This window comes from Sturnus vulgaris, chromosome 22 (genome assembly GCF_052056855.1).
Source record: "Sturnus vulgaris isolate bStuVul1 chromosome 22, bStuVul1.hap1, whole genome shotgun sequence".
Lineage (NCBI taxonomy): Eukaryota > Metazoa > Chordata > Aves > Passeriformes > Sturnidae > Sturnus > Sturnus vulgaris.
Window position 1 is genome coordinate 1,026,833 of NC_142264.1, and position 26,834 is coordinate 1,053,666.

At 44.4% G+C, this 26,834-nt stretch overlaps 2 protein-coding genes across 3 annotated transcripts in view; one reads left to right on the forward strand and one right to left on the reverse strand.

Moving 5' to 3' along the window:
* The first annotated feature begins 515 nt into the window (after positions 1 to 515).
* On the forward strand, positions 516 to 19,943 carry PSMB7 (proteasome 20S subunit beta 7). The gene is made up of 8 exons (XM_014880009.2): positions 516 to 659; positions 783 to 876; positions 1,036 to 1,133; positions 1,441 to 1,581; positions 2,130 to 2,245; positions 8,424 to 8,482; positions 19,142 to 19,293; positions 19,774 to 19,943. The coding sequence occupies exons 1-8, from the start codon at positions 598 to 600 to the stop codon at positions 19,883 to 19,885; spliced, it is 834 nt and encodes a 277-aa protein (XP_014735495.1). The 5' UTR covers positions 516 to 597; the 3' UTR covers positions 19,886 to 19,943.
* A 440-nt stretch (positions 19,944 to 20,383) lies between these two features.
* NEK6 (NIMA related kinase 6) overlaps positions 20,384 to 26,834 on the reverse strand; it is a 45,025-nt gene continuing 38,574 nt past the window's right edge. For both annotated transcript variants that reach the window (XM_088177516.1, XM_088177517.1), the window contains exons 9-10: positions 25,005 to 25,118; positions 20,384 to 22,390 (exon numbers count right to left, since the gene is read on the reverse strand). In XM_088177516.1, coding sequence (XP_088033642.1) covers positions 22,280 to 22,390; positions 25,005 to 25,118 — 225 coding nt within the window. In that variant the 3' untranslated portion in view covers positions 20,384 to 22,279. The remainder of the gene's footprint in view (positions 22,391 to 25,004; positions 25,119 to 26,834) is intronic.

The following is a 26,834-nucleotide window of genomic DNA, read 5'->3' on the forward strand; positions in this document are numbered from 1 at the left end:
TCTGTGCTCGGTGGACACATTTGACACTGGAGGGAAAGTCAAACTGGGGGCTGGATGTTGCTCACTCAGAAAGCATTGCATTAATGTTAGCGACATACAGCAGAACTCCTGCAACTTCGAAAATGGGCATTTACCCTTTTTTTTTTTTTTTTTTTTTTTTTTGCCATAGAACCATTCCATTGCCATCACGTCCGTTTTGGGTCGGTTTGGGTGCGGTTTTGGGGTGGTTTTGAGGCGGTTTCGGGGTAAGTTTTGTGTGGTTTGGGGACGGTTTTGGGGTCGGTTTAGGGGTAATTCTGGGGCGGCTTCGGGGCGATTTTGGGTCGGTTTAGGGTCGGTTTCGGAGTGGTTTTGGGGGCAATTTTGGGGCAATTTTGGGTCGGTTTTGGGATCAGTTTGGGGTCAGTTTTGGGGCACTTTCCGCCTCCCCGCGCAGTTTCCCGCGGTTTGTAAGGGCGGGACACAACGCTCAGGCCCCGCCCCTCAGGCATGGCCCCGCCCCTCGGACCAGGCCCGGCCCCGCCCCCCAGCGCGCGGCCCCGCCGCCATTTCGCTGCCCCGGAAGCGCTCGCGCCGCCCCCCCGTGCCCGGCGGAACATGGCGGCCGTGTCCGTGCTTCGAGCGCCCGCCGGCGGCTTCAGCTTCGACAACTGCGCTCGGTGAGGCGGCGGCGGCGGCACCGGGAGCGGGACAGGGCCGGGGGGAGCGCGGGGCCGGGTCGGGAGGCGGCGGCGGGGTTACCGGACCGTTCCGCTCGGCCTCACTCGCCCCCTGTGTTGCAGGAACTCGCTCCTGGAGGCCGATCTCGCCAAGAAGGGGCTGCGGGTGCCCGCGCCGCGCAAGACCGGCACCACCATCGCCGGCGTCATCTTCAAGGTGAGGCGGGCGGGGGGCAAGGCCCGGCCGGGCCCGCGGCGGAGGCTCCGCGCTGCTGAGTCACCCCCGGTGTGCCCGGGCCCATCCCGGACCCCCGGGCTGCCCCCGGGGAGGGCCCCCCGAGGTCCCGGCTTCGGGAATAATTGTCCCTTCCTGCAGGATGGCATCGTCCTCGGAGCGGATACGAGAGCAACTGAGGGCATGGTTGTTGCTGACAAGAACTGTTCGAAAATACACTTCATTTCCCCTAATATCTAGTAAGTATTGCAGTTTTTTGTTAGGTGGTACGTTATTTTATTGTGTACGTTATTGCGTAATGATGTTGGTACTGGGGTTTTAGCCGTGTTCTTTACTAGCAGCAAGTACTAAGCTCTGTTTCAAAATTATATTTTATTAGCAAGGCTTGGGGGTCTGTGGTATTCCATTGACACTTAAGCAGGCTCTCTTGTTTCATGCTCTTTGTGTGAAAGCTTAATTACCTCAATTTTACAATGAGAAAATTTCTGCTCGTTGCATGGAACGTGGGGGTTTCTGTCTCCCTCATTTTTTCATCACGTTCCTCAGCTGCTGTGGTGCTGGAACAGCTGCAGACACTGAGATGACAACTCAGCTCATCTCCTCCAACCTGGAGCTCCACTCCCTGTCCACAGGACGGCTCCCACGAGTTGTCACGGCCAATCGGATGCTCAAGCAGATGCTGTTCAGGTAACTGAGTGGGTTTCTTGCTTATTAACAAGAATTAGTTTGGTAAAACTACCTAATGATGCTTAAGGAGCATCCTGTCTCAGCCTGCTTCATAACAAGACTTCAGGAAAGATTTAATAATTTCTCTTTGCTTCATGGGCATCTTAACTGAGATAGAAGAGAAATGGAGCCTGTGATGTTTTAAAGAAGTATGCAACAGGCACACAACAAGAATAGAAGGGTATTAGTTTATTACATCATCACACCCGTGAAAACTGCTGTGTATCCTTATGGTGAGAAGGCTGGATCAGTAACAGAGCTTGTAGTGCAAGCTTGTAAAACTGGGAATTTCCTGCGATTTGTAATAGAATCATTACCTCAGAAAGTCTGCTGGATATTGAAATAAACCGTATTTTAGTACTTTCCTTACTTTATTGCTGCCAGCTGGTAAAAGCAGCGTGTTTAGTGCAGAGCTGTACCCGGGTAGTTGCAGCACAGTTCCCAAATGCCTGTTAAGCAGGCACAGCTGAGTTTTGAGCTGCAGACTCACCCGCAGACGTTGCTCGCAGGTACCAAGGCTACATCGGTGCCTCGCTGGTGCTGGGGGGAGTGGATGTCACGGGCCCCCACCTGTACAGCATCCACCCCCACGGATCCACCGACAAGCTGCCCTACGTCACCATGGGTGAGTGCTGCTCCCGCGGGAAATGGTTAAACCTGGGATTCAGGGCGGTTTTAGTTTAATCCCGTTGTTTGCTGGGAGCTGTGTGCGCCTCAGACTACACAGATAAAGGTGTACGTGTATTTATAAGGCAGGTGCACTGTTTTGTTTCCTCACAAACATGGGCTGGGATAAAACTCAGCTGCCAGAAGGCTGATATTGGGAACGTTGCTTTGTGTGTTCCACGTCTTAAAGCACAAGATTTGTGGGATTCCCAAAATCTTGTTGAAAGAAGAAAAAGAAATCCTCCAAAACTTGATTTGCAGGTTGTCCTAACTCGTGGTTCATACAAATTTCACTTGGGGAACTTGTATTTTGTTTGGAAGACTCGGATTATTTTAAACAGAAGCTTATGTTTGATAGAGCCATGGAAGTGTAAGGGAAAGTTCAAATGAATATATCAGAAAACTGATCTGGAAACGGAGTGTTATCAGATCAGTAAATCAGCCAGCCTGTGCCTGGTGCAGCTTTTATGCTGCTTCTGTGATGGGAAAACACACATTTATAGATCCTCATTAATATTTTTTCTTTCTGGCTGCCATCTTTGGCTAAAGCACCTGCTCAGGCTGTTGCTGGAGGTGGCAGAGGTCCTTGTTTTCCTGCTGGCTCTCGGTGTAGCGAGCGGTGATTAACGCCCGCAATTAGCGGGGCCGGCCCGGCCCGGCCGCTGCAGCGGCGGAGCGCGGCCGCTGGGTGGCGCCCGCGGCCCGGGCACGGCGGCGCGGGCACGTGACGTCATCGTGGGGCTGTGGGGGCCGTGAGGGCTATGGGGAGGCTATGAAGGGTGTGGGGGGGGCTATGAGGGCTATGGGGCCTGTGAGGCTGTGGGGAGGCTATGAAGGGTGTGGGGGGCCATGAGGGCTGTGGGGAGGCTATGAAGGGTGTGGGGGGAGCCATGAGGGCTGTAGGGCCTGTGAAGCTATGACTGGTGTGGGCTGTGGAGCTATGAGGGCTGTGGGATCCGTAAGGCTGTGGGGGCCTAATGGGGGCTGTAGGGCCAGGGCTGTGGAGCCCCTGGCCTGTGAGATTATGAGGGCTAGTGGGACCCGTGGAGGCTGTAGGGCCAGTAAGGCTATGAGGGCCTGTGAGGGCTGTGGGGCCCGTGGTGCTGGGGCTGTAGGGTCAGGGAACCGCACCCCTACATCACAACACGCGCTCGGCACTCCACACGTGTTGGCTTTCCTGCCTCAGGTTTAAAAGCTTTAAAACGTGGCCTGTCAGGAAATCCTGGCAGTTCCTCTTTCCCTCCACAAAAATAGCATGGTAGCAGGGCAAGTTCAAACGAGTGGGAAGTAGCATATCAGAGGATTAAGTTCCGTGCAGCTTAAAGTTTGGTTTGCTGTGGGCAGTACCAGGTGTGTGGCTGGTACCCAGACATTCCTTTTAGCCACGCTGTCGGACAGAGCCCTTCTCAACATCAGGGTCCTTCACCTTCCCACCCCTGGGGCACTCACACTTCCTCCAGTGACCAGAATATGTTTTGCTAAAAAATTATCTGATGCACATGGATGAAAGATAGACTCAAGACAGCAGAAAAACTAGGAAAAGTCAAATTTAAGGTAGCAGTTGGAATAGTAGTTTTTGGGATATTTTATCCAAAATGTTCTAAAGGTAGTTTTTTAAATCAGGGTAGGTATGTTTGGCCAGTTAACTTCTGGAAATTTAGTATTAAATAGGAAAGGTGGTTGAGAAGTTGAGTTTGATTTTGGTGTGCTGGTCTGTCAGGATGGACAGTGGTGTCCTGCCTTGCAGGAGATATTTAAAAGGTACACAGTGCTTACTCAGGAGTGAGAACATCAAATTAAACTGTTTATGCTGACAAAGGACAAAATTGGATTTCAGCAAACGATGCAAGATTGTCTGATTGCTTGGCTTGTCTAGGAAAGCTTCTGGCCAAAGCTTATAATGAAATGCATGCATAAAATTAAAGCACTTGAAGTGTGTATTTGAGCTTTTGGAAGCAGGCGGAGTGTTCAGGAGTCTCTCGTGGCTGGAGCTGCTCCCCTGGTGCCAGTGGTGCTTCATATTCATAAATCAGCTCTTCAAGCAGTGGCAGTGTCGTGCTGCAGAGCAAGAACTCCCACTGCTGGGAGCCAGCCCCCAGCCAGGAGCCAGCTGAAAAATGATCCCAATCCAGGGGCTGCCGAGATCATGGAATTCTTACCTGGGATGAGCAGCAAATTGAATAACAATGAGTGCGTGTGAATAAATGCCCTGTCAGGGAGCCCTGGCAGTGATGGATGAGGAGGTGCTAAATGTTGCTCTCAGGGCTCTGCACATGCTCTGGTGTGGCAGCAAACAGGTCCTTGGGTGAGGAGATGGACTGTACTGGGCAGTGAGAACTTGTCTTCAGTGAAGGTTCTGCTGAAAGCATCCAGAGCATCTGCTTTAGAAAAGCTCCCACAGTTGTAATTCAAGTGAATATTGTGAGCTGCACTTCTTTGCTATGTATCAATAATTATCTTCCACTTTAAATCAATACTGAAGTGGTACAACTGCTCAAGTGAAGACCAGATGGTTTTTTAAAGTCAGTTTATTACAGTTGCATGCAGAAAATTCAGCAGCTTGGTTGGGAAAATTCAGGAAATGACCAGTGTTACTTAAAGAAGAGAACAGTAAATTCTCTTATCGTTTCATAACTTACCTGGTTCATGCTAATCAGGAGACTGAAAAGCATTTGCCTCTGAGTAGTTCAGCTTCTGTAGTTCTGTAGAATTTGTTTGCACTCATTATGTGTGTAGATATTACATTAATGCTTCCTGAATATTTGGTTCTAAAATGTAGCTTACTGAAAATATATGCAAAGTAAATTCTTTGGAATTGAGATGACATTTTTAACTTGATGGTAAGTGTAAGCAGTATTAAGTGCATTCTTAGCAGTTAGTGGGTTTTAAAGATCTGAAAGGATTTTTCCTGAATGCTATATAATAAAAATTAAGTATGGCTTTGCCAATTACCCTTTGTTTTAATTCTTCTTACTGCTCACATACAGAAGAGACACAAATTTTAAACATGTGGAAAAAATAAATCCAGCAAAGAAAATGCCCTATTTCTGCAGAGCTTAGTTTGAAATCTTACCCAAGATAAATACCTGGTTTGGTGTTACTTTGAGCTCAGGTAAAGACACCATTTAATGGCCTGCTATCACACAGCCTTCCTGGAGGTTTTAATGAATTTGAGGTGGAGCTGCTGCCGAATCTGAGCTGGTAGCGACTTAAATCAGTTACTGTGTGTATGAGGTAGGGAATCCACCCCAAGGTAATGGATGGTGTTTTGCCGTGTTGGGATTTTATCCTTCTCCAGACATTTTGTTTGGGAGTTGTGATGCTTGTTTCTGCATAAAGGCAAAGCATGCTTGTTAAAAATGAATTATTGGTGGGCACCGAGTGCACGGACAAGAGAGCAGCTGTTTCCCCACACACAAACAAGTTCTCCATAGACCCTTAATATCCAAGTTTTCTGTGTTTTTACAGGAGCTGCAGTAAGAAAACCGTGCTTGCAGTGTTTACCTAAGTTGGCAGTTTTATTGCCTGTCACAATGCAGCTTTCAGGAGGCAGCTGGAGAGGCTGAACGTTGTGGGGCTGTTTGGGTGACGAGGGCAGTTTGACCAGGAGAGGGAGGTGGGTGCCGGGGGACAGCGAAGGGCTCAGCAGCGTCCATGCTGCATGGGCAGGCCTGTCCCAGCAGAGCAGGTGGGCTTTGCTCAGCTCTGTGCTCAGGGCATGTCTGCACGTGGAGGGTTTTGCACAGCAGGTCCTGGTGCTGTTGTCAAACATGCTTTGTTTTGATGCAGACACTCAGATGTGTGCATTGACTGGTGTTCCTGAAAACACGGGGCTTACATCTGGTGCTGGGAACAGGGAGGAATTTTCATTGTGCTATTTAAAATCAGGAAAATCTATTCTTTCAGAGAATGCCTTGCTGTGCTGGGAGGCTTTTGCTAAGTAAATTTTAAATGCAAGCTTGCTTAGGATTATAAGCACTGGAGAAAAAAATGAAGCGAGTCTATTCAGCTTTTCCAGCTTCCTGTTCTGCTAGAACCTCCTTAGGATCTTGGTTTTCAGATGTAAATGTCTGCATGTAGGTTTAATTAAGTTAAAACTTTAAACAACCCTTTGAAAATTTATGTTATAGGACTGTCTGGATTTATTTATTTAAGGTTGATAGTAGATTTGGCATTTATTTGTGTCTTGGTAACACAGTGAGATAAATAATTAAGTGTAATTCTTTATGTATAAAGGATTTCATGTACTGTAACATAAGATTCCCCCCGCCTTTTTCCTTTTTCTTTTTCTCTAAGTTACTGATTTCCTGCCCATAGGTTCTTTTGGGAACTCCTTCTTAAAAGGAGCTGGAGGAATTCAGCCTGAGCCATGTATGCAGTTGTGTTATCGATAATTTTTTGTGTGTCAATAGAAGTTGTTAAAAATTAAGAGGACTTTTTCCCCAACTAAATAGCTAATGTAGTAATTTTGGCCAGATATTACATTTTATATTTTATTTCTTGCACATCTTCTAGTCTTTGTACTCTGATTTTGTCAAGCTGTCCCCAAAAATAGGGTTCTTTTCCAGCTTTGAGGCTTCCCTGTCAGCTCATGGTAGGCCTTCATTTCAGTAAAGCAAGAATGTGGGCTTGGTTTGAGACCATAGCTCAGACTTTTTTTTTTTCCCTCTCTTTAGAAATATTCCTATATAATTCCAGAAGAATTATTATTTTATTGTTCGGGTTTCTTTATTTGTTTTGGCACACACTTTATTTTAACCTTGTTTGAAGGGTCAGTAAAATTCCTTTTATTTGTGGTTTGTTCTGTGATATCAGCTGTTTGCATCAGCAGTTCAGTTTTGCTATTAGTTGCTTTAAAATCTTCTTTATTCTCAGTTTCAGCATTTAAAAAATGGAGTTGTGTATTGCTCCAAGGTGTAAATGAATAGTCATTGCCTGCAATACAAGTACACACTTAGAGTGTCCTACTGCTTTTAGATGTGATGTATTTGGTACTGTAAAGGTAATGATCCTCAACCACAGCAATATTCTGTAACAGGAATATCTGTCATATTCATCAGGATTACCATGTTCATTGATTTGTGTCTGTAAATCTGCTGTTTCAACCCTTTAAATTTGATCTATAATTGGACCTCCTTAAATGGTTCAGCTAAGGTAGTCTGTATTTTCTCAACAGTGTCACTGTCAGCTTCTCCTTTTTCATTATACATTCAGCAGACTTGATAAAATCAGCAGGACACCTCATTTGAAACTGTTTAATCGCTGCCTTTTGCTTTCACTAAACCATTGAGGTGGTCAAGCGATATACACAAATCATTTTAAATAGGAAATATGGCTTTCTCTGTGACCCAGCTAAACAGATAGCACTATGCAAAACAAGTTAAAAAGTAATAAATGCCAAAAAATCTTCTAATTGGAGTAAAAAATTGCAGGTAACTTTATTCACTCCCCAAAAGTAGTGCTCTCTGAAATATGGGTAGGGCCACCGACAGACAAGAAAACCTTCCTGAAGGCTCACTCTTTCTGAACAAAGCAAGTTTACAGTTTCAAATGGTACCATCCTGCTTTTTGTGTTAATTCCTGAAAGACACATTTATAACCCTTTGTATATAAAGTCACAGTGCTTTGGGCAGAGATGGCTCCTCTTCCATCACTGCACTTGTACTTGGTCCTTTCTGGAGAGGAACATTGAACTTGTGGTTTGTCTCTGGCACTTCGTTCAGCTGTTATTGTTCATTATTGTAAAAACAATGGCAGGAGCACAATTAACTGTTTAACTGGAGGGGACATCTGCTGCTGGCAGCAGCCCCTGCCCTGTTCATCCCCAGGGCTGGGGCCATCTCCTCATTCCTGCTCCCCTCTAGGAGGGGCAGGAGGATGGAGGAGTAGACTGCAAACTGTGGCATTCCCTTGACTCTGTTTCTACCCTCCTTTTTGTATCTTCTGTTCACATGGTGTCAGGATGGGCCTGTGCTGAGGCTGTACCCCCAGGATTAAACAGTTCTGGCTTAGTGCAGAGGGAGCTAAGGTGGGCTTCAGTTTGCTTTGTGCTGATGAGATGTACTAGATTTTTCTCTAAAAAAGTTGCCATTCCTAAATCCATTGGCTAAAGGGGTGTCCTGGTGTTGTCACCACAGGTTCTGGATCGCTGGCGGCCATGGCAGTGTTTGAGGATAAATACAAACCCGACATGGAGGTAAGTCTTGGGTTTCAAACCTCCCTCTTTCTTCCCTCAGCAATCTTCATGATCATAAGAATTTAGGAGGTTTGAAACTCTAAAAGAAAGGTAAATCTGCTTTAGTCTTGCTGCACTTAAAATGCACTAATATCAGCTTACTGCAAAGCTGTAAAAAATGATGGGTAAAATAAATAAATTTGCAAGAAGCTGTATTTATATATGGGAAAATGTGTGATTTGAATGTAGGTGAAGGCTTTCAAAATATATAGCTCACTGGTTATAGTTGACTTCAGGAATTTACCAGCCCTTGCACAGTCAATATTGTTGTTTTTCTCTCAGTCTGTCCTTCTCTCTGTCTTAAAAAGAGAATGCAACAAAAAGTGTTCAGGTAGTACATAAAACAATTCTGATTGAATGGGGTATGTTCAAAACTAGTGTTTGCACTTTTAATATCTGCTTAAAAGCTGATTATCAGAAGACTCATGAGGTTGTGTTTTTACTGATGATACTGATAAAAAATGGAAAATATTTGTTGTTATCAAGAATCATTCAGGAAAGCTGAAAGCTGGAGTGTCATGATAAGATCAGAGTAAACTGTTCAGTTAGAAATGAATGCAGTGCATCATTTTTGTATTTTCTATGGTATTTCTTGCATTTGGTTTTACCATACTTCTAATCTAAACCCTGAGAATCCAGATGAAATTAACTAAAAAACATTGCAGGGTTTTCTGTATTTCATGAAATGCCTCAGGAATGTCAAGTCCTCTTAAACCACATTAATCTTTTCAGACTTTCTGTGAATGCTCCTCCTCATTCCAATTGATTCATAATTCCACAGTAAAGGAAAAATGAGAATTGAACACAAGATTGAAAATTGAGCCCATTAAAAATTACTCATAACTGTAACAGTTGCAATCATTTCAGCCTAAAAGGCAAATAAAACAAAGCTTGGAGCTCTTCAGTATCACTGAAGGATGTAGAAAAGGAGAAAGTTAGTTTACTATCAGTAGAGGTCTTCAGATGCTCCTCATTTTTGTAATGCAGCTGCTGTGAGTCATTTCCTCCCCCTCAAGTGCACTGTGGTTTTAGGTGATGGTCCCATAAATCCACAGTTCCTCTCTATAAAGCTGGTAAGTGAAGTTTAAAATGTGAGATGATCTGCTGTACCTTGGTGCATCTCCTGACAAATCACAGCGTGCAATTCCAGCAGATTTTTTTTAAAAAGTCAACCCCCCTCCCACCTTGTTTTGAGAAGTTTGCCATTAGTTAATTGCTTCAGCATTAGTAATAAGCAGTTTTGCAATTATCCCTGGCCCCTCTCCTGTCAGTATGTAAGCAAGAGTTGCAGGTGTGCAAAGTTAGGGACACGCAGTGGGATCAGCAGGATTCCTGTGATTTGGATGGAATCTGAAGACACTGGCCTCTAGTATATTTACAGTTGTTATCAGAAATATTGGAATATGTTTAATAGGCTCCCAAGTGTCTCTGGGAAGGATCCTCACACCAGATGGCTGATAGAGCCACTCGAGAGAGAGGAAGATTCTGTTTCTCCCTCTCCTCTCGTGCTGCTGTAAGAATGAGAGTCTCCTTTTGCAGCCTCCTGTGTGACTGTGCACTTGGCATGTGTGCCATTGCTCTGCAAACACGGACTGCAAATCCCTGCAAGCACCAGCTACTGCACAATAGTCCTCTTTCCAAGATACAAATGGCAAAGAGCTGTGCTGTGGAACTACAATTTTCATTTCTTCTCAGCTAGCTTTCAAGCTTGGATTTTAAGTCATTTCTTGTCTAAGAGCAGCCGAAAAAAGGCACCAAAAACTGGTAAATCTCTAAATTTTCCTATTTAGAAAGGTCATCCTCATTAAACTGTCTTCACACACAACCATAAGTGGCAGCAGATAGTCACTTATAACAAGCATGTAGAAATGCAGCCTACCAATTTGTTGAAATAGATATTTAGATCTGTGAGACTTGCATGCACCTTAACCCTTCCTTTGGTTTTCCTGGATAATCTGTTATCTAATAACAGTTCAGGAATTGTATTTGCCAAACCAGCAAGGTTTAATGTGATAAAGCTCAACTGTTCCCTTAACCACTTCCTCATATTCTGTTATGGCTGTGAATTTATATTTACATTCTAAGTCAGATGTGGGGGTTTTTTTTTCAGTAAATTAATAAAATAACAAGTATTTCTATTGAAATGAATCCAAATTAAATCTGAAGTATGCTATACATATTTTACATAAAACTTGCTATGAAATGGCAATGAAGATAAAATTGCTGGAGATTAATTTAATAAAATACATAGAAAATTATTATTTTTCTGTCAAGATCAATGCTCCTTTCTTTTGCACTAATTGTCAGAATAGCTTACTAGGGCTACTGGAGGGTAGTGGTGTGCTTCAAGACCATCACATCACAGAAAAATGATTCAAAGGCAAACTGTCCTGCACCCTCTGGTATCAACTTGCAAATTAGCATCTGGAATGTAATTAAACAAGCTTAATGAAAGTAGCAGCTGAATACTACTGGAAAAGACAATCAGCTTTTTTGCCTCTGATATATATTCTGTACTATTGAAGCTGATCACCAAACGCATCGTGTGAGCACAGTTAAAAAAAATTAGCATTTATTTGAAGAATAGGAACTGTTTTTCATTCTGTTATGCTTTTGGCATGCACTGGTGTCCCAGGAGAGCCATGCCACAGCAGATAGTGCACAATATTTATAAATCCATGACAGGCAATAATAGCAACTTGAAAAATTCTTTTGCTAGAATTTCAAGTTGAGAGCTGCCAAAAGCTGAGAGGATCAAATCTGCAGTGGCAGCTGCTGTGCCCTACAGTTAGAATCGTAGACTTTGAAGATGCTCAACGAAAAAAAAATAAAAAAATAATAAAATAAAAAAAGACTGCAGGCTTAGCCAATTTTTGCAGGTTTCTAGAGCCCTGGCTCTCTGCCTTTTGAAGATGAGTTGCTGAAGCTTCTCCCAGTGCCTGAGGCATGCTAACACCAGCAGGATGTGTTTTTTTCCATAGACTTAGTGTGTCTTCAGATTTAAGTAGCACATGCTTTATCAGTGCCAACTGTGATGGTCCTTTCCCTGGCTGCAGTGCTGGGAGATGATCTGTACCCAACATCCTTCAGAGGAGCAGTGGAGATGGATGGTGACGTCCCCGAGTGCCACTTGTGCAGCCTGATTTATGGAGGCAGGGTTTGTGGGAAGGAGTGCTGGCCTCTAGAGGAACCATTATAGATCGCTGAGGATGGGAACACTTTCAGCCCTGAAGGCCTCTAGATGCTTCAAAAATGTAATGCCAAGCACCTAACTACTGTGGAACAATATTAATCTGTCATGTGGGCAGCTATAGATCTACTTTAAAAATCGTAAGTGGAAGAACAGCACATCTAATGGAGTGTTTCAAGCTTAGATCTTTCATTGCAGCCAATTTTTCTTCCAATAGAGTCACCACTGGATTTTAAACCTTGAAGTCATTTTGTAAATGCGTTTGTGCCTTCTGGTGTTAAACAATAGCAAAGAAATACTGAGTCAGTGGATATGGAAGGCATTGTGAGCTGGGAAAAAATGTTTACAGTATTAAATGCTGGGATTCTGGGTTTATCTATCCTGTGGTGGTTGAATTCCTCAGGAGATGGGGAGGGGGGGATCTATTTTCTTCTGGTATTTGATTTCTGGTGTTTGAAAAGTAGAAGCATTTTGTCTTTAGAAGTACTTGATGCACAGTGGGGCTATGTTGTAGACTTCTTGTTTAAGCAACGAAAGGCTGCTTGTAACTTCATTTCTTTTCTGTATTTCATCAAAACAGCCAGGTTTAATAAAAACCAAAATTCCAAAAGGAAGAGAATCAGAAGCTACAGAAAACAGAACGTTTGCAAGGAAAAGAAAGTAAATCTTGGTGTAGTGAGTTCAGGAGCAGAACAGGTGGAAGAGAGGAGATAGTCTGGCAGATACTTAATAATTATTTCTAGGCTAGATCGCCACAAATGTGTGAGATTATATTTACAGTCACTTATTGTACCATTTCTTCAGTGTGGCAGGAAATCAAGTGGTACTGAATGAAAACAAAAATACCCTGGAGGGTAAGAACAGATGAGTAAGAGGAGGGGACTGTTCTGTGTTCCACATGGAGCACAGGCCCTCTCGTGCTGCAGCAGCCGTGCTGTCCCAAAACCTGCGGCTTGCTGTCCCACCAGAGGGGGTGATCCCCTGCTGTGCTTTGGTCACCGTTCTGCAGTGGGGGCTTTGGCTCACCCCTTTGGGTGGCACCTACATGGGCTGGGAGCAATCTGGTGGGCACGTTTGGGAGAAGTGGTTTTTGAGGTATTCCCGAGTATCCCTAATCCCTGAGTAAAGTAGCTGAGGCACAGAGTGCTTTCCTTGGGATGCTCCATGTGCTCTGGGTTCTTTGGTATCAAAATACAAAATAGCCTGAGTGCAGCTTTCACTGTGCACCTCTTATTTCAGTAAAAAAACCGCATCAGGCACACTACAAAATATTATGAAAACATGTCACTTTCTTCCATTTTTAAGCAGCTGACACATAGATCCTTCAAATGTTCCTGTGCTCACATTTCCTACTGCCCCTCAATATGGTAGAATTATTTTTGTTTATTAACTACTGACAACAATAGTGAGCTATTTTTGGGATCTGTCAGAAGTCTCTAATGTTAACAATAGTTGTCTGGGCAGCGCTGTGGCCGTGTGTGTGGCGGGGCTGGGGACAGTGACAGGCTGCAGATGAGCCCTGTGTTCATTAGTGCCGGTGATCAGCTCGGGCTCAGGTGTGGCAGCCGCGCTGATCCCGCCAGCTGACACCGCAGCTTTAATGACTCTGTGCCACGGTGACCACTTGCTGCGAGGTTTGTGGGCTCCACTCTGGCAGCAGACAATGGAGATCAAGCCAGACTATGGGAGTTAGGCTGGAGAGCCTGTCTGACATACTTGAACCCCTGTTGGTGTCAAACACGGAGTTAAGTAAATGGGGGTGGCAAAATCTGACTTGGTGAGCAAAAATCAGGACTTTGTGTTTCTGTGTGCTGTGTGTCTGTGTATTTCATTATCCACTGACAGGAACCGAGACTGTTGTTAGTGGCATATCTTCACTCTTTGCTGCCAGAGCTTGTGGCACTGCAGTTTTCAGCTTTCCTGACATAGCTGTGTTCGTGTCTCCTGGAGACACGGATTTCCATGGGTAAATATCAGGTATTAGTGCACACAGTCAGCCAGAAAATAAAGGCTTATCATACCTGTTTCTTATTCTTAGGTTAGATCACAATTATCCTGTGGCAGCCTGGTTTCTGCCTGACACATTGGACAGTTTGTACTGTTTTCATCATCTTTCACAGAACTGTGCCCTGGATCGATTTCCTTTGTGGAGCTAGTGTTAAAACAGGAAATCTGGGCTGATTTGGAATATGCCAGCTAGGTATGCTCTGGCATGGCTGGGATTGCAGGAGCAGGGTGTTGTGGGGTGCTTTCAGAATGAAAGGTTTGTGTGCTGAACTCGGTGAGACACTGCTGGCAGCACCAGTCCTAAGTTCCCAGAGATATCCAGCAGTGCTGCCTTCCAGTTTGCTGTTTGCAGACTGTATCAAGGGAAATAAATGTTACCTTTGTATAAATTGGGCCTTGCTGCATGTCAAAGAGCAACAATTTCTTCACCTTTATGAAAGTAACACTTAAACTTTGTCCGTAATAATGTAGACAAGCTGGCCAGAAGCAGGGCTCTGTGTTAAGAGATCATTTCACTGCACAGGGTAGGGGGAGGACAGGTAATTATTTTTGATGCATTTCTCAGGAGCAGGTGTTCCAGTTTAAATTGTTCCAGTTTGTATATCTCCCATAACTGCAGAACACAGACAAAATGTACTGGAAAATATTTCACATGGCACGAAGCCCGAGTGCTGCTCCCGCGGCGAGGGCCGGCGGGGCCGAGGGCAATTGCTGTGAGGGGAGGAGGAGGAGGAGGAGGAGGAGGGAGCCAGCCTGGGCTTTATGGAGCATTTTGGTGTATTAGGAAGGATATATTACCTGAGGGCCCAAGGCTTCTTTTCCAAATAAAATGTTGACCTTCATTCCCTTCCATCAGTTTGTCAGAGGTAAAGCAATAGTCAGATGAGCAGAGTTTGCTTTTTTTGAAGCCAGACGTGTTATTGCTTGATATTAATTTTTTTATATGCAGTAACATAAAGTAACTTTACCCGTAGTCTTTTGCAGGGTTTGCATATCTGGGTGGCTAAGGGTCAGTGTGTTACTGTAGAGCAGCACAGCAGGGCCAGAGGAGGAGCTGCAGCCTGGCAGGATTTACAGCTCTGGTGCTGTTAAGCCAGTTCCCATTTTGAGAATCAGTTCCCTAAAACCTGTGAACTTTACTAAGTGATGGATTGAACGAGTTTTTGTAATCATTCTTAGTTTAGAGAATGGGAATAGTATTAAAAGAAATCCCATAGTTGTGAGAAGAGCTTGTATTTAATTCTGTGCCGTTGGAAATATGGATTGTACTAATCCCTGTGTAGGGAATGACATACAGCAACTAATGTTATTGAATGGTAGTTCCGAATCATATAAGTTTCTTGTCTTGGCAGGTAATTTGGCATAAATTGTTAATGTAAATCCAGGTTAGTGGGGAAGACATTATTTTACTAAAAAAGATAAACTGCTGATTAATTCAGTATAGAACTCAATTACAAATTGAAAGTGTCTCTGCGGGACGCCAGTACCCTAAAGACAGCAGATGTTGAATTGATACTCCAGCATATTTCACCCTGGTATGAAATATTAACGTGGTTTATTATACTGGTGGTGTATGATATCAGAGAGGGGGTGGGGATGAGCCTGTGCTTCACAGGCAGCTTCCTCAGAATAGGAAAAAACTGTTTTCTCTGAGAATAATAATTAGGGACTACTGAGCACTTTATTTGGAAAGTTCTTAGCAGAAAATGGTTAGAAAAATAAACATTTACTGGCACTTCAGTCACAATGAACAAGAACATAAAACACATAGGTCTAATTAAAAAAAGAGACAGGTTGTGTCATTCCTTATTCTGAGGCAGCACTGGAAATGCACTTTTTTTGGGGGGGACATATTAAACCTGAGTGGTTTATATGACACATGCCTGTCCCTTTCCTGACAGCCAAACCAAATCTATTCGTGTTGCTGGAGCCTTCCAGCCTTCCCTTACAAGAAATAGAAAATCCTTTGCTTCTCAGGTTTGTTCTCTTTGGACTTAGAGCAGACTTCAGCATCTCTTCCAGACTCTGTGCTCCTGTAGGTGCTTATGTCCTTCAAGAGGTATTGCTTTCTATCCCCAAATTCCCAACACTCCTTTATGGATTTATTTTTTTTATTGTCATTGTCCTTCCTGAAGCTTCTGATTTTTTTTTCCTTCCCTTTTCTTCCCATACAAGTCTCACTTTTGGTATCAACTTTTTATATGATAGTATTTCAACAAATCTCATTGTAAAAGACATGTTTTAAGTATATATATATATATAAGACAACGTTGTAAGTATTTGCATTTGTTCATTTTTACAAAAACGCTTGCTTACGTTCATATTATGGTGATTGTGCATTGCATTTCAAATCTTTCTAAGAATTGCTCTGGAGAACTGCACTGTGTATTGCATCTCTAACAGCATCCTGGTGACCTGCAGAAGGGATTAATTTTATTTTGGTAAGAGAAAAAAAATCAATAATTTCTAAAATTTTAAAATCTGGAAAAGACATCTCCTGTTTAACTTGCTTGTGAAATTACAAAACAAATGTGAGGAAATAATGTTCAAAAGCCATTCCAGCTGCTCCCTTTGCTGCTGGAGCATAATGATAAACTTGTTTACAGGTTATTAGTGAAGACAGTATTAATACAATGTAGAAGTAGCCTCATCTCCTGTAGGAAAGTCTCATTTTTTTCCTTCAGTAGCACTTGAAATTTGGAAATTGCTTAAGTGAGAAGAGAAAGTTGATCCAAGTCATATAGAAGAATAATGTGTAAAAGTTGCTCCTCGGTGCTGTTTGGGACTCGTGGCAGAGCAGCTGTGAGAGGTAATCCATCAGCTCTGAGTGTCTGCAAACTGCAACTCTCCAGATAACAGGTTTAAAGTAAAGATTTAATACAGGCTCTATCTACTATGATGTTGCAGTGACAGTTTAAAACTCATTCTCTAAATCTCAGCAGACTTTATAGCCAGCAGTGGGCCCATATAAAGCTTAATGGCATTACAACACATAAATCATCTTTTAAAGATGCTACCAGTAGCGCCAATATTAAATGCAGACAATTGTCTGTGTTATAAATAATTTATCAAACAGTGTTTCAGATTAGCCTTCCATGCTGAGTTATTTATTTTAGCCTTGAGTGCCCAATTGCTGAGGCAGCCTTTGGCAGCCGTGCTGTGGTCAGTGTAATGAAGGGGCCGTGTCCCAGAGCACAGCTGTGCTGACCATTACTGCGCCGCGCCTCGGCCAAGCGCTGCCATTTGTCACACGCGGGTAAATGGAGCTGCACATTGGAGCCCGGGGACACATTGTGGGCTGTGTGATGGGGACAGACAGATCGCTCCATAAAGCGCTGCCTGTCACCGCTGCCTCGCCCTGCACTTCATCACCCGCCTGTAATCTCATTTAAGGAGCACTGCGCACCCCAGAGGAGGATATTCCCAGTTAGCTTGGTCTTTGCAACCATAAAGCAGGAAGTGCTCCTTTTATATACTCTGAACTTTTAGGGTTTTTTAAGATTAATTATTGTAGTGACTCATTGAGGGCCCTGTACTTGAGACTGTGTCAGCACTTTCCTGCTAACCCCCTATTTTGTGACTGCAAATAGCAGTCCTTGCTGAACTCCATGCAGGATCTCTGTAAGCAGTACTTTGGCTTTTTCTGGGGCTATTCCGTTCAGCTTTCTAAACTGTAAAAAGAGGAGCAGGAACAATTATTCCATGTTCACAGACTGAGCTGCACTGTGTCAGTGAAGGAGCTGAGGTTACAGCCTGGGCTCTCTGTGCAGTGGCTGCCTCAGTGCAGTTACAGCTCAGCTCTTCCCACTGCACTTTACTGGGTAGTTTTTGAACTGTTCTGATAACAATAGGGTGATGCAGTACATTTTGAAAAGCAAATCAGATTTAAATTAGAGGAGTCTGTGAGGTTTACAGTGTTGACTTAGAAGGATGAAATTAAAAGGAAGAGTGGAACAAACTCCACCAATCTGCTGTAGTTTTCCTAAGCTGCTTTTCTTATACCTAACACTCATAGCTTAAAATTACTCTGCTTTTGCTACCAGTTAGTTCTTAAAACAGATCTACACATACTTCTTTGGTTTATTTATTTTCACTATAGTACTAAAATAACCTTAGTCTGCAACAAATCATCAACAGTCTTGTGTCAGTTAAGTGAGGAATTACTTGCTTATCAGGATTTTATTGCCCAAAACACTAAAAGAAGGGTACAGGGATTATTTTTGCAGCATGGCTGTATTGTTCTAGTCAGCTTGGTAGAAAGTGTAATTCAATTTATTTATTTTATAAAGAGTAATAGTCGTAAAACTGAGAGCGAAGTAAGATTTGCTTTCTGTAGTTCAGTGGGGGCTGTGCCCTGCTGCTGTGGCTGTTGGCACAGGAATAATGTCATTCCCACTGTTGAGAGGGGCACCAGGGAGTGCGGGGCAGGCGGGTGGGAGCTGAGCTAATTTTGGGCTCCTCTTGAGCTGCGCTCGGGGCTGGAGCAGCTGCAGTCGGGAGCTGCTGCCCCTGGCACTGCTGCTGTCACATGGCAGGGTCCTGGCACAGACAGGCTGTGAAAATGAGGCACACTGCAAAAAGCTGCATTTATCAAATTCAGCCTTGACCCCATCTCTTGTTCTGGTGTCTGGTGGCAGAGGATTATTCCAAGGTGTGAAATAGCAGCAAAGCAGTGAGGAGTGAGCCTGGGAGCCTGGGCATGCCAGCAGGATCTGCTGGGTGAGCTGAGCAGCCACTGCTGCACACACCTGGGGACAAAACGAGTCCATGCCTCTGTGTCCATGCATGTGTTCCAGTCTTACTATTTCTGTACTGGAACAGGCAGCTCTAGTCAGTTTTCAAGTAAGTAATGCACCTTTCAGAGAAAGTACGGGGTCTTATATTCTCTAGTTTGTACTTTCTAGGCTACTGAAAAGATATATATGTGTATGATATATGCATATATCCATATATATATTTATATGGATTCATTCTGTTTTCCTTGCATTCTGACCCTTTGGCCAGGTGACAAGGGCACAGGGTCAGTGGAGCTGAGGGTGCAGGATTTCCTTTCACTGCTCTGGTGAGGGGGGAATGTGATCTTACAGATCTGGTGTAGTATTCTAATGGATATTTTGAATTTGAAATGTTTCTGTGTAAAAGATACTCCTGAGTGCTGCTGTGTAACATGGGCACTTTTGCTCTCTGGTTCCTTCTGACTAGTGGCTGTCTCTTAGTTACATCCATTACTGTAAAAAGTTCCTCTTTTGTTTCACTTCAGTGATACAAACTTAACCAACTGCAGCATTTTTACTGGGTACCTGGTGATTGATTTATTGTTGGTGTATCATTTATTATTCCAAGCCCAGCCTCCACAGGTGCAGGGATGCCCAGTCCTGGGCAATGCCAGCCCTGGGGCAGTGACAGCTTTTTCCCTTTCCCAGGAGGAGGAGGCCAAGCAGCTCGTGCGAGACGCCATCGCAGCCGGCATCTACAACGACCTGGGCTCCGGCAGCAACATCGACATCTGTGTCATCAGCAAGAGCAAGCTGGATTTCCTCCGGCCCTACGATGTGGCCAACAGGAAGGGGGAGAGGTGAGTGATCCTGAAGCTCCTGTGGGGTCTCTGCTCGGCCTGGCAAGGCCTGTTCTCAGTAACACCGAGTTCTGTCAGTGATCTCCAGTCCGTAGGACTTTAAACTGAGCAAATGAGCGGCCACAGCAGCAGCTGAACAGAGGCTGATATAGTGTTAGAATTATTCTGGAGTTGCAAAACAAGCAAATTGCTTGTTCTTTGGTTTTTAACACAAATGTCCCCCACCACTTTGAAAGCCCACTAATTTCAATAAAAACCTTTCCAGTTACATGGCAGTGTTTTTGTAAACAGTTTCCTGAACTTGCTGCTTTATCTGAAACTCTGGCAGTTATTGCAATCAGTATAGATTTTGCAGTAAGTACAGTTTCTTTACTTTGGACTTTTACAGGAAAATTCTGAACCTGATGGGTTCTAAAATTTGAAATGCAGGTTTTCCTATGTACCATCTTCCAGACTAATTTTCCCCCATTTCTTTACTAGGTTTGGTAGATACAAGTGTGAAAAAGGAACAACTGCTGTTCTCACAGAGAATGTGGCACATCTGGAGCTCGAGGTGTTGGATGAGACCGTGCAAACCATGGACACATCCTGAGCCCTGTGGGTGCTCAGACAGCAGCTGGTGCAGAATAAAGAGGCTCTGCCCAATCTCCTCTGTGTGTCTCTACCTGGTGCTGTTGCTGCTGCTTCTCCCTTCCTCCTTTAGAGCAGGTGAGAGCTGTGCTTCCCTCCAGGCACCACCTGGCACTGGGGGCAGAAAAGGAGCTGCTTTGTTACCTCACTCCAGGAACAAAACAGCAGGAGTAAAAGTGCTCTGCAGAAGTCTAATTTGATAAGTTTTAATTTAGTAGACAATAAAAAAAACAGTGAGCATTGGTGGTTCTGAATTTCTGCCTTTGCCCCCTCCAACAGACAGTGAGACTGCTCTCACTGCAGGGTATCTCTGGTCATCAGGGGATGTGGATGTTACACTGCTGCCCTGTTTGCTGTAGATACAGAGCAGATACAGCGTCATTTCAAGTCTGATTGTCTTGTTACTCACCTCCACTTGGATCTTAAATACTGGACTTTTTTGTTTTTTTAAACAAAGGTGTTTATTTTGGAAATATTTTTTTATTTATCTAAAAATGCACAATTGCAAAAAATTACCTTTTGAAATACATTTCTTTATAAGCACTACGAAATTTTATGTAGCAAGAAAGTGACCAGATACTCATCTTTGAGCTGAGCTTCCCTGGAAGCCATGGCTCCAAGGAAAGCTGCAGTGGAACCAGAGAGGTTCAGGCTGAACCCTGGGAAGTGCTAAAGAAGCTGGTATAAATAACCAAGCTATTTGCCATGGACACGGTGGGAGCAGTTTGGTGCCTCCACAACATTCTCCCACTGATTTGAATTCCCACATCCTCCCATAAGAGCAGCAGCCTCAACTTTCTGCTGAGAAGCCTCAGTAAAATGGCACCTTGCATTAATGATACCAACCATATTCACAGCAATTAATGGCTTTTCTTGGTACCCTATACAAATATTCCCAAATTTTACAGGAAGTAGTTGAAGATGACACTGCAGTTTTCCTTAAAGTAGAGTAAAGTAGGTTAAAAAAATCCACTAAAAGCATATATATGTATGTAACCCCCTAACCCTAATCTTAGTTCAAAAAAGTTAAGGATTGTAAGCTTTCTTTAAGAAAAGAAAACAGGCACAGGCTGCATTTGAACTGTCACACACAAATGTATACATTGGCACAAGCCCCTGTCCCACGTGGAAGCGGCACTGGAGCAGCACAGGCTGAAGGATTTCCTCTGGAGCACCGAGTGCAGCCCTGCTCCTCCTGACAGGCACATGGAATGGAGACACTGGAACGTGAATCCACGGCTCTTCCTAAAGCAGTGAGTATTTCCATTGACAGTAATGAAACAAATCATTGATTCAATGAATGAATTTAGCTGGTTGACAATTTTCATGCAGTTAAAGACGATGACTCCTTCAGATCAGGTTGAGATTTTATAAACATTCACATTCTGTAATGAGCTTTCACAGTTTGAGAGAAGGGGCTGATCCTAGGCAGAATTCCATACACAAAGCATTTCATTTATTTTTAAAAAATTTTCCAAGTGTTTAAAACACTGCTGAAGTTCCACCGATAGTACCCGATGTACTATTGAATATGTAAAAGTCTCTGCACCAAAACTGAGTTGGCTTTGAAAAACACTGGTTTTAAACAAGAACCTGGAGGTGAAGAAGAACCATTCCAAAAGGGGAAAATGAGGGAAAGGAACAGTTCTCTGCAGGAGCAAGGCTGGTAGGGGTTTGCTTGGCATGTTTGTCTTCTTTTCCCCAGGCTCATGTTTAACTCATCTCTGACAGAGAAATGCATCAGCAAAATACTCTTAAGTTTAGAATTAAAAAAAAAAAAAAAAAGAAATCATGAAACAAAAGGGTTTCCCACCCCCCAACCCTTCCCAGCTCCTAAGTCCGAAGAGGAGGAAATTAATAAAAACATAAATGGCTGCTTTAAAATATACCAAGTAAAAACTGAATTTGCTATTAACCATTTGCAGAAGAGGCAAAGTAGCAGTTATACAAATTACACAAAATCTATGGTAATCCTTACATTAGTATAAAGTGATTTCACTGGAGGAATTATTTCAATATTTCACATTACAGTTAAGATAGAAGGTCTGGCAAACGCTGAGCCCTCGGTAATAGCTGCTATCCTAGATTACACACGACAGTTTTAAGAAAGGACCCTTAAATGATCTACATCCGTAACATTATTGGCCTTAAAAATAAAAAATAAAAAGAATCACTTGCAATACCTCACAGAATCTTCACGTTAAAGCACGACCACCTGTAAGTCCTTGTCAAATAACCTGCAAATGATGGAGCCTCTGCTGCGAGTGCTCAACCTCCCACCTGTGTGACCTGGCACCAGTCGCTTTCAGCTGAGAAAAAGGATTCAAGTAAGACTGAGCTGTGCTGCTCCCGGCGCTCATGTGCTCGTCGTCCACACGTGCATTTGTTTGGCTATTTGGTGCACGTACCCGATGTCAGGCCTCTGGTCTGGGTCGGGGTATATGCACATGCCAACCAGCTCCCGCAGCTGCAACACAGCAAAACACACACGGGGAGTGAATCTGCTGCTGCCTTCTTGGAAAAGGCTCAGGCAATGTCTGCCCGAGCTCTGGAGCTGCACCAGGAGAGGGGAACCTCTTCTGGGCAGAATCCAGGCATGTGTCTGTCTCACATCTCTGTGTCCCACCTCCCAAAGAGCGAGGAACAACCTTTTCCACCAAATACTCACTAAAGATTTAAATCTTCCCCAGCCCCAGAATATTTTACACTCTGAAGGAGGACCCGGCTAAGTGCACCCAGGGCTGGGGAGAGCATGGGACAGAAGGAGGCACCAGTGGCACACATAGGACATGAAGGAAGGAAACCTGAGATGTGACCGAGGTGGGAGGTGAGGAGGGACCTGCCAGTGAAAGGGAACTGAGGAAGGGGAGCCTGAGCAGAGCTGCTCAGCTGCCCTTCCAGCACCAACCCCAGCACTTGTGTATCTAAAGCTACTGGACACAGCTATGAGACCCTGGTGCTTCCTAAAAAACGTTTATGAGGAAGAGAAACTGGTCATTGATTATATTTAATAAACAAAATGCAAAAGGGCTAGAGTCTCCCCACCTCCCAGCCCTCTTTATTGTGCACATGAAAGATTGTAGCTTTTAATTATACAGACACTGAAAGCTGCTCATACCCCTGAGGCACCAGGAAAAACAGCCTTGAGCCTCTGATCTTCTCACATCCTCCCAGTAGCCACAGTGCCAATTATTTTACCGGTAATTAAAAGCATGGCCATAGAGCTATCAAGCACACGGCTGCAGCTGCATTAACGAACGGACCTGAGGTCTCCAGCTCTGGATGGAGTGAGGCCCAGGCCTTGCTCCCAACCCAGACCTGCCTGGCCCTGCCCCTTTCTCTGGTGACTGACCAGCTCAGGGCAGGGACATTGCTGCCTCCATAACCCTGAGACCCCAAAGACAGAACATGTATCAGCCCTGACAACAAAACTCCCACAAACAACTGAAAATGTTTCTAGAGCTCTGCCCAGGGCCTGTGCTGTCAGTGCCATTTGTCCAAACAGCAGCTGTGCTCCCCTGTGCATGCAGCACTGACCCAGCCCCGGCAGTTCTGTCCTCACAGGCACCTACAGAACCAGTGGGCTGAGCCTGGATCAGCACTGCCAGCCAGCATCTCCAATATAGAAAACCCATCCTGGCTGGATCCCAGCTCCTCCTCCCACTTCCAGCAGCATGCAGTTGTTCACAGGGGGATCTGGAGTGGTGAGGCACAAAAGGCCACAGAGAGGAACATCCCTGAAAGGAAACGGAAGCAGTGGCTCTGCCCCAAACACTGCCTTGTTCCTCTTTCTTGTTCAAGAAGTACCACGCTGGATGCTGTTGGTGCTGGAGCCCTGTTCTAACTCTGTTTGTGCTGTTCCAGTGAGCAGCAGCAGCAGCTGAGGAGCTGCAGCCACAGGCACAGCCTCTGCCAGCATCCTGTTAATAGTGCATGAACCATCTGCAGTTCTCTGGGACCCGGCGCCTTTGAGCTCTAAACCATCCTTCTCACCCTGCTTGTATCACTGCACTACACACACTCTTTAGCACTGCCAGAGGGAAGCAAACAGACAGTAATTGTAAAGACAGGAAACACATCTGTCAACTTACACTAATTCCTGCTGCCAACAGGCATATCCTGAAATGCAAGCTGCAGCTGCACGGCAAAGGGACGCACAGAGCCGGGCGCTGCTACCGAGCTTGGGGCAAAAAAAATTAAAAATTCACTTCTACAGACTAGTTCTCAAAGCACCGTTTTGCACGAGTTACTTGGCAAGGAAAAATGAAGCAAAAAGTGAGGTGTGGTGCAGGGTCCCTCCCAGGGTGGAGGCTGCGCTCGGTATTTCCCGGCATCTGCCTCCTCCTCAGGATGCTGAGGTAGAGTGAAACAAAAGAAAAACCCCATAGGGTACAGTGAACATTTAGAATTCCATTAGCCATTTCCTTTCAAATACAAGGCAACTGTAAGGAATGAGGAGGTTAAGGAAAACCAGCTGCTTTGTCTAGGTGAGGCAGGAAAAAGTCAAGCTCATCTCAAGAGGCCCTGAGGAAAGCCAGCACACGTGTCTGCAGCTGGACGAGCAGGAACTGGGACATTACTGGGTTTATGCACTGGGTTCAGATGCTGCCCCACATCCCTCATGTTCAGACATACAAACCTGGACTTAAAAAAGCCCCTGTGCAGCTGCTGTAGAGGTGCCTAAATTGCTTTTCTTTTTTTCTTAAAATGAATCCTTCCCCACTTTGTCACACACTGAAGACTTCATAAACAAACATATTAGTGCTCTTTTATGAAATGTTTTATGGGAAACGAGAGGGCTTTCCCATGGATCACTGCTGGTTTATGCCAGCATCATGGACTTTCAGTTTCACAATATTCCCCACATTAAGAAAACTTTTTTTGAATCTTGATTTAGCTTGTCAATATTCAGACACATTACTATTACAACAGTAATTTGCTCAGCCAGGTATCCAGGACCCCCTGGCCATCCCCTGTTCTTCCCTAGATGTGGGGGGTTCTCCTCCTGGGTTCCCTTTCCCTGTGCCTGGAGAAACTTCACTGCACCTCCCCATTCCCCTGCAACCACACTCCCAATTTACCTTTTCAGAGTAATGTTCAGCTGGAAGAGGTGGGTAGTCACATTGCTCTATTTTTTGGCAAAGAGAAAACAGGTTCATTTTATCTCCATAGAAGGGACTTTGCAGAGCTGCCATCTGGAGAGAAAAGAACAGAAAATGTTTCAGGAACACAAAGGATTTCAGAGCCCTTGGTGCTGCCAGTTTGCAAGAGCCAATTCTGTTCCCTGGCAGGGAGCAGAGCAAGGGATGCTGCTGCTCCCCAGCCCAGGCTGCTCCAAGACCCCAACAGCTCTGCAGCCCCTGTAAGGCTGGTGCCAGGCTCTGCCAGGCTTCCCAAGGAAAAGTCCCAAGGAATAGGATGCTCAGACCGCCAGCCCATCAGCAAGAACTCAACTGGCTCTAAGACAACTCTGAAAGCCTCTCAGATACAATCATCTCTCCCTATCTTTGGACATTTAGCTGCTTAGAATATGAAGAATCTTGTAAGCATGAGCAATGTACTTCATTTTTTAAAAAACCCCAAAACAACCTCAAAACAAATGTATCTCCTGCCAGAAATCTGCTATTTAGAAAAGAGTATCCCAGGCAGACTTCAGAACAAAACTACCAAAAATATTCTTCATAAATCTGATCTTTTTCCTCTTTCAGTTTCACCCCGAGGCCAGCTGAAGTTGATGCTTCTCACTACACATTAAGGGGGTTATTTGATGATTAATGGTCTGTTGCTCATTACCTGTGCAGTGGAAGTGTCTGGAGAGCTCTGGCTCTTTCTGACACACAGGGAGCTCCCAGCAGAATTGAGGAGAGCCAATACCAAATCCTCCAATCTATTACCAGCACTGATGGATTATTAGTGATTTGGTGACAGAGAAGCAGTTTTGTTTGGGCTGGATTCCCAGAGGCACTGCAGGAAGAGGCTGCAGCCAGGGGGTCTCACCAAAACCTCACATCACTAACACACATCCAAGTGCAGAGCAGTGCAGGACACACCAAGGTAAACCACTCCTGGTTCAAAACATACACCTGTCTTTTAAAGAACTTGAAGTTAGTATGAAGTGCCACTGTTACTTCATTACTGTCATGACAGCAGTAGGCAAATCAGTAGGAGAAAAATTAGAGTCCAATTAGAGACTCTACTCTCCAAGTAGGAGTGATAGCAAACTGCTCTCCATCAGTTAAAACAAACTGGAGAACCCAGCACAGACTGATCCAGGGAGAGCACTAATGGGGGCATTAGGGAAAACACAGAAAGCAAGCAAGGGTTAAACAGGGTCTCCAAGATCTCAAGACACACATCAATAATGCCAGGGAGGTTGAGAGGGATTTTCCAATTCCCATTAACTTTTCATTCCAGGTTTAGTTAAGTGCTCATGTGCAAAAGGGAAGGAATGAAAAGGACACACTGTGGGGTTTGGGATGGTAAATGCAGGGAATTAAAGTGGAAAGAGAGAGCACCCAGTTGTGACTACAGCAGTCAGGGCTGCAGGGCCATGACCACAGGCACTCCAAGTACCTCACTAACTACAGTTTGTGATGCTACACTGGGGCTTGCTCCTGACATTTTGATTAGAGCAATTACCCCAGGCCAGGCAGATCTCCCTGGAAAACGCCCACCACGCAGCATGACTGGTTCAAACATCCAGAGATGGGAATCCCTGTTAGTGCTTAAATTGATCGTCTTGCCAGAACTGCTGAAGTCATTGCTTGTAGCTACATTCTGGGAATTAACAACTTATTTTTATCCCCTCCAAGTTATCTTGCTGACAGATATCTACAGGAAGTGAGGGATGAAGACAGTTACTACTATATTGATAAGATTTAATAAAAATCACTGTATGATTATCAATGTCA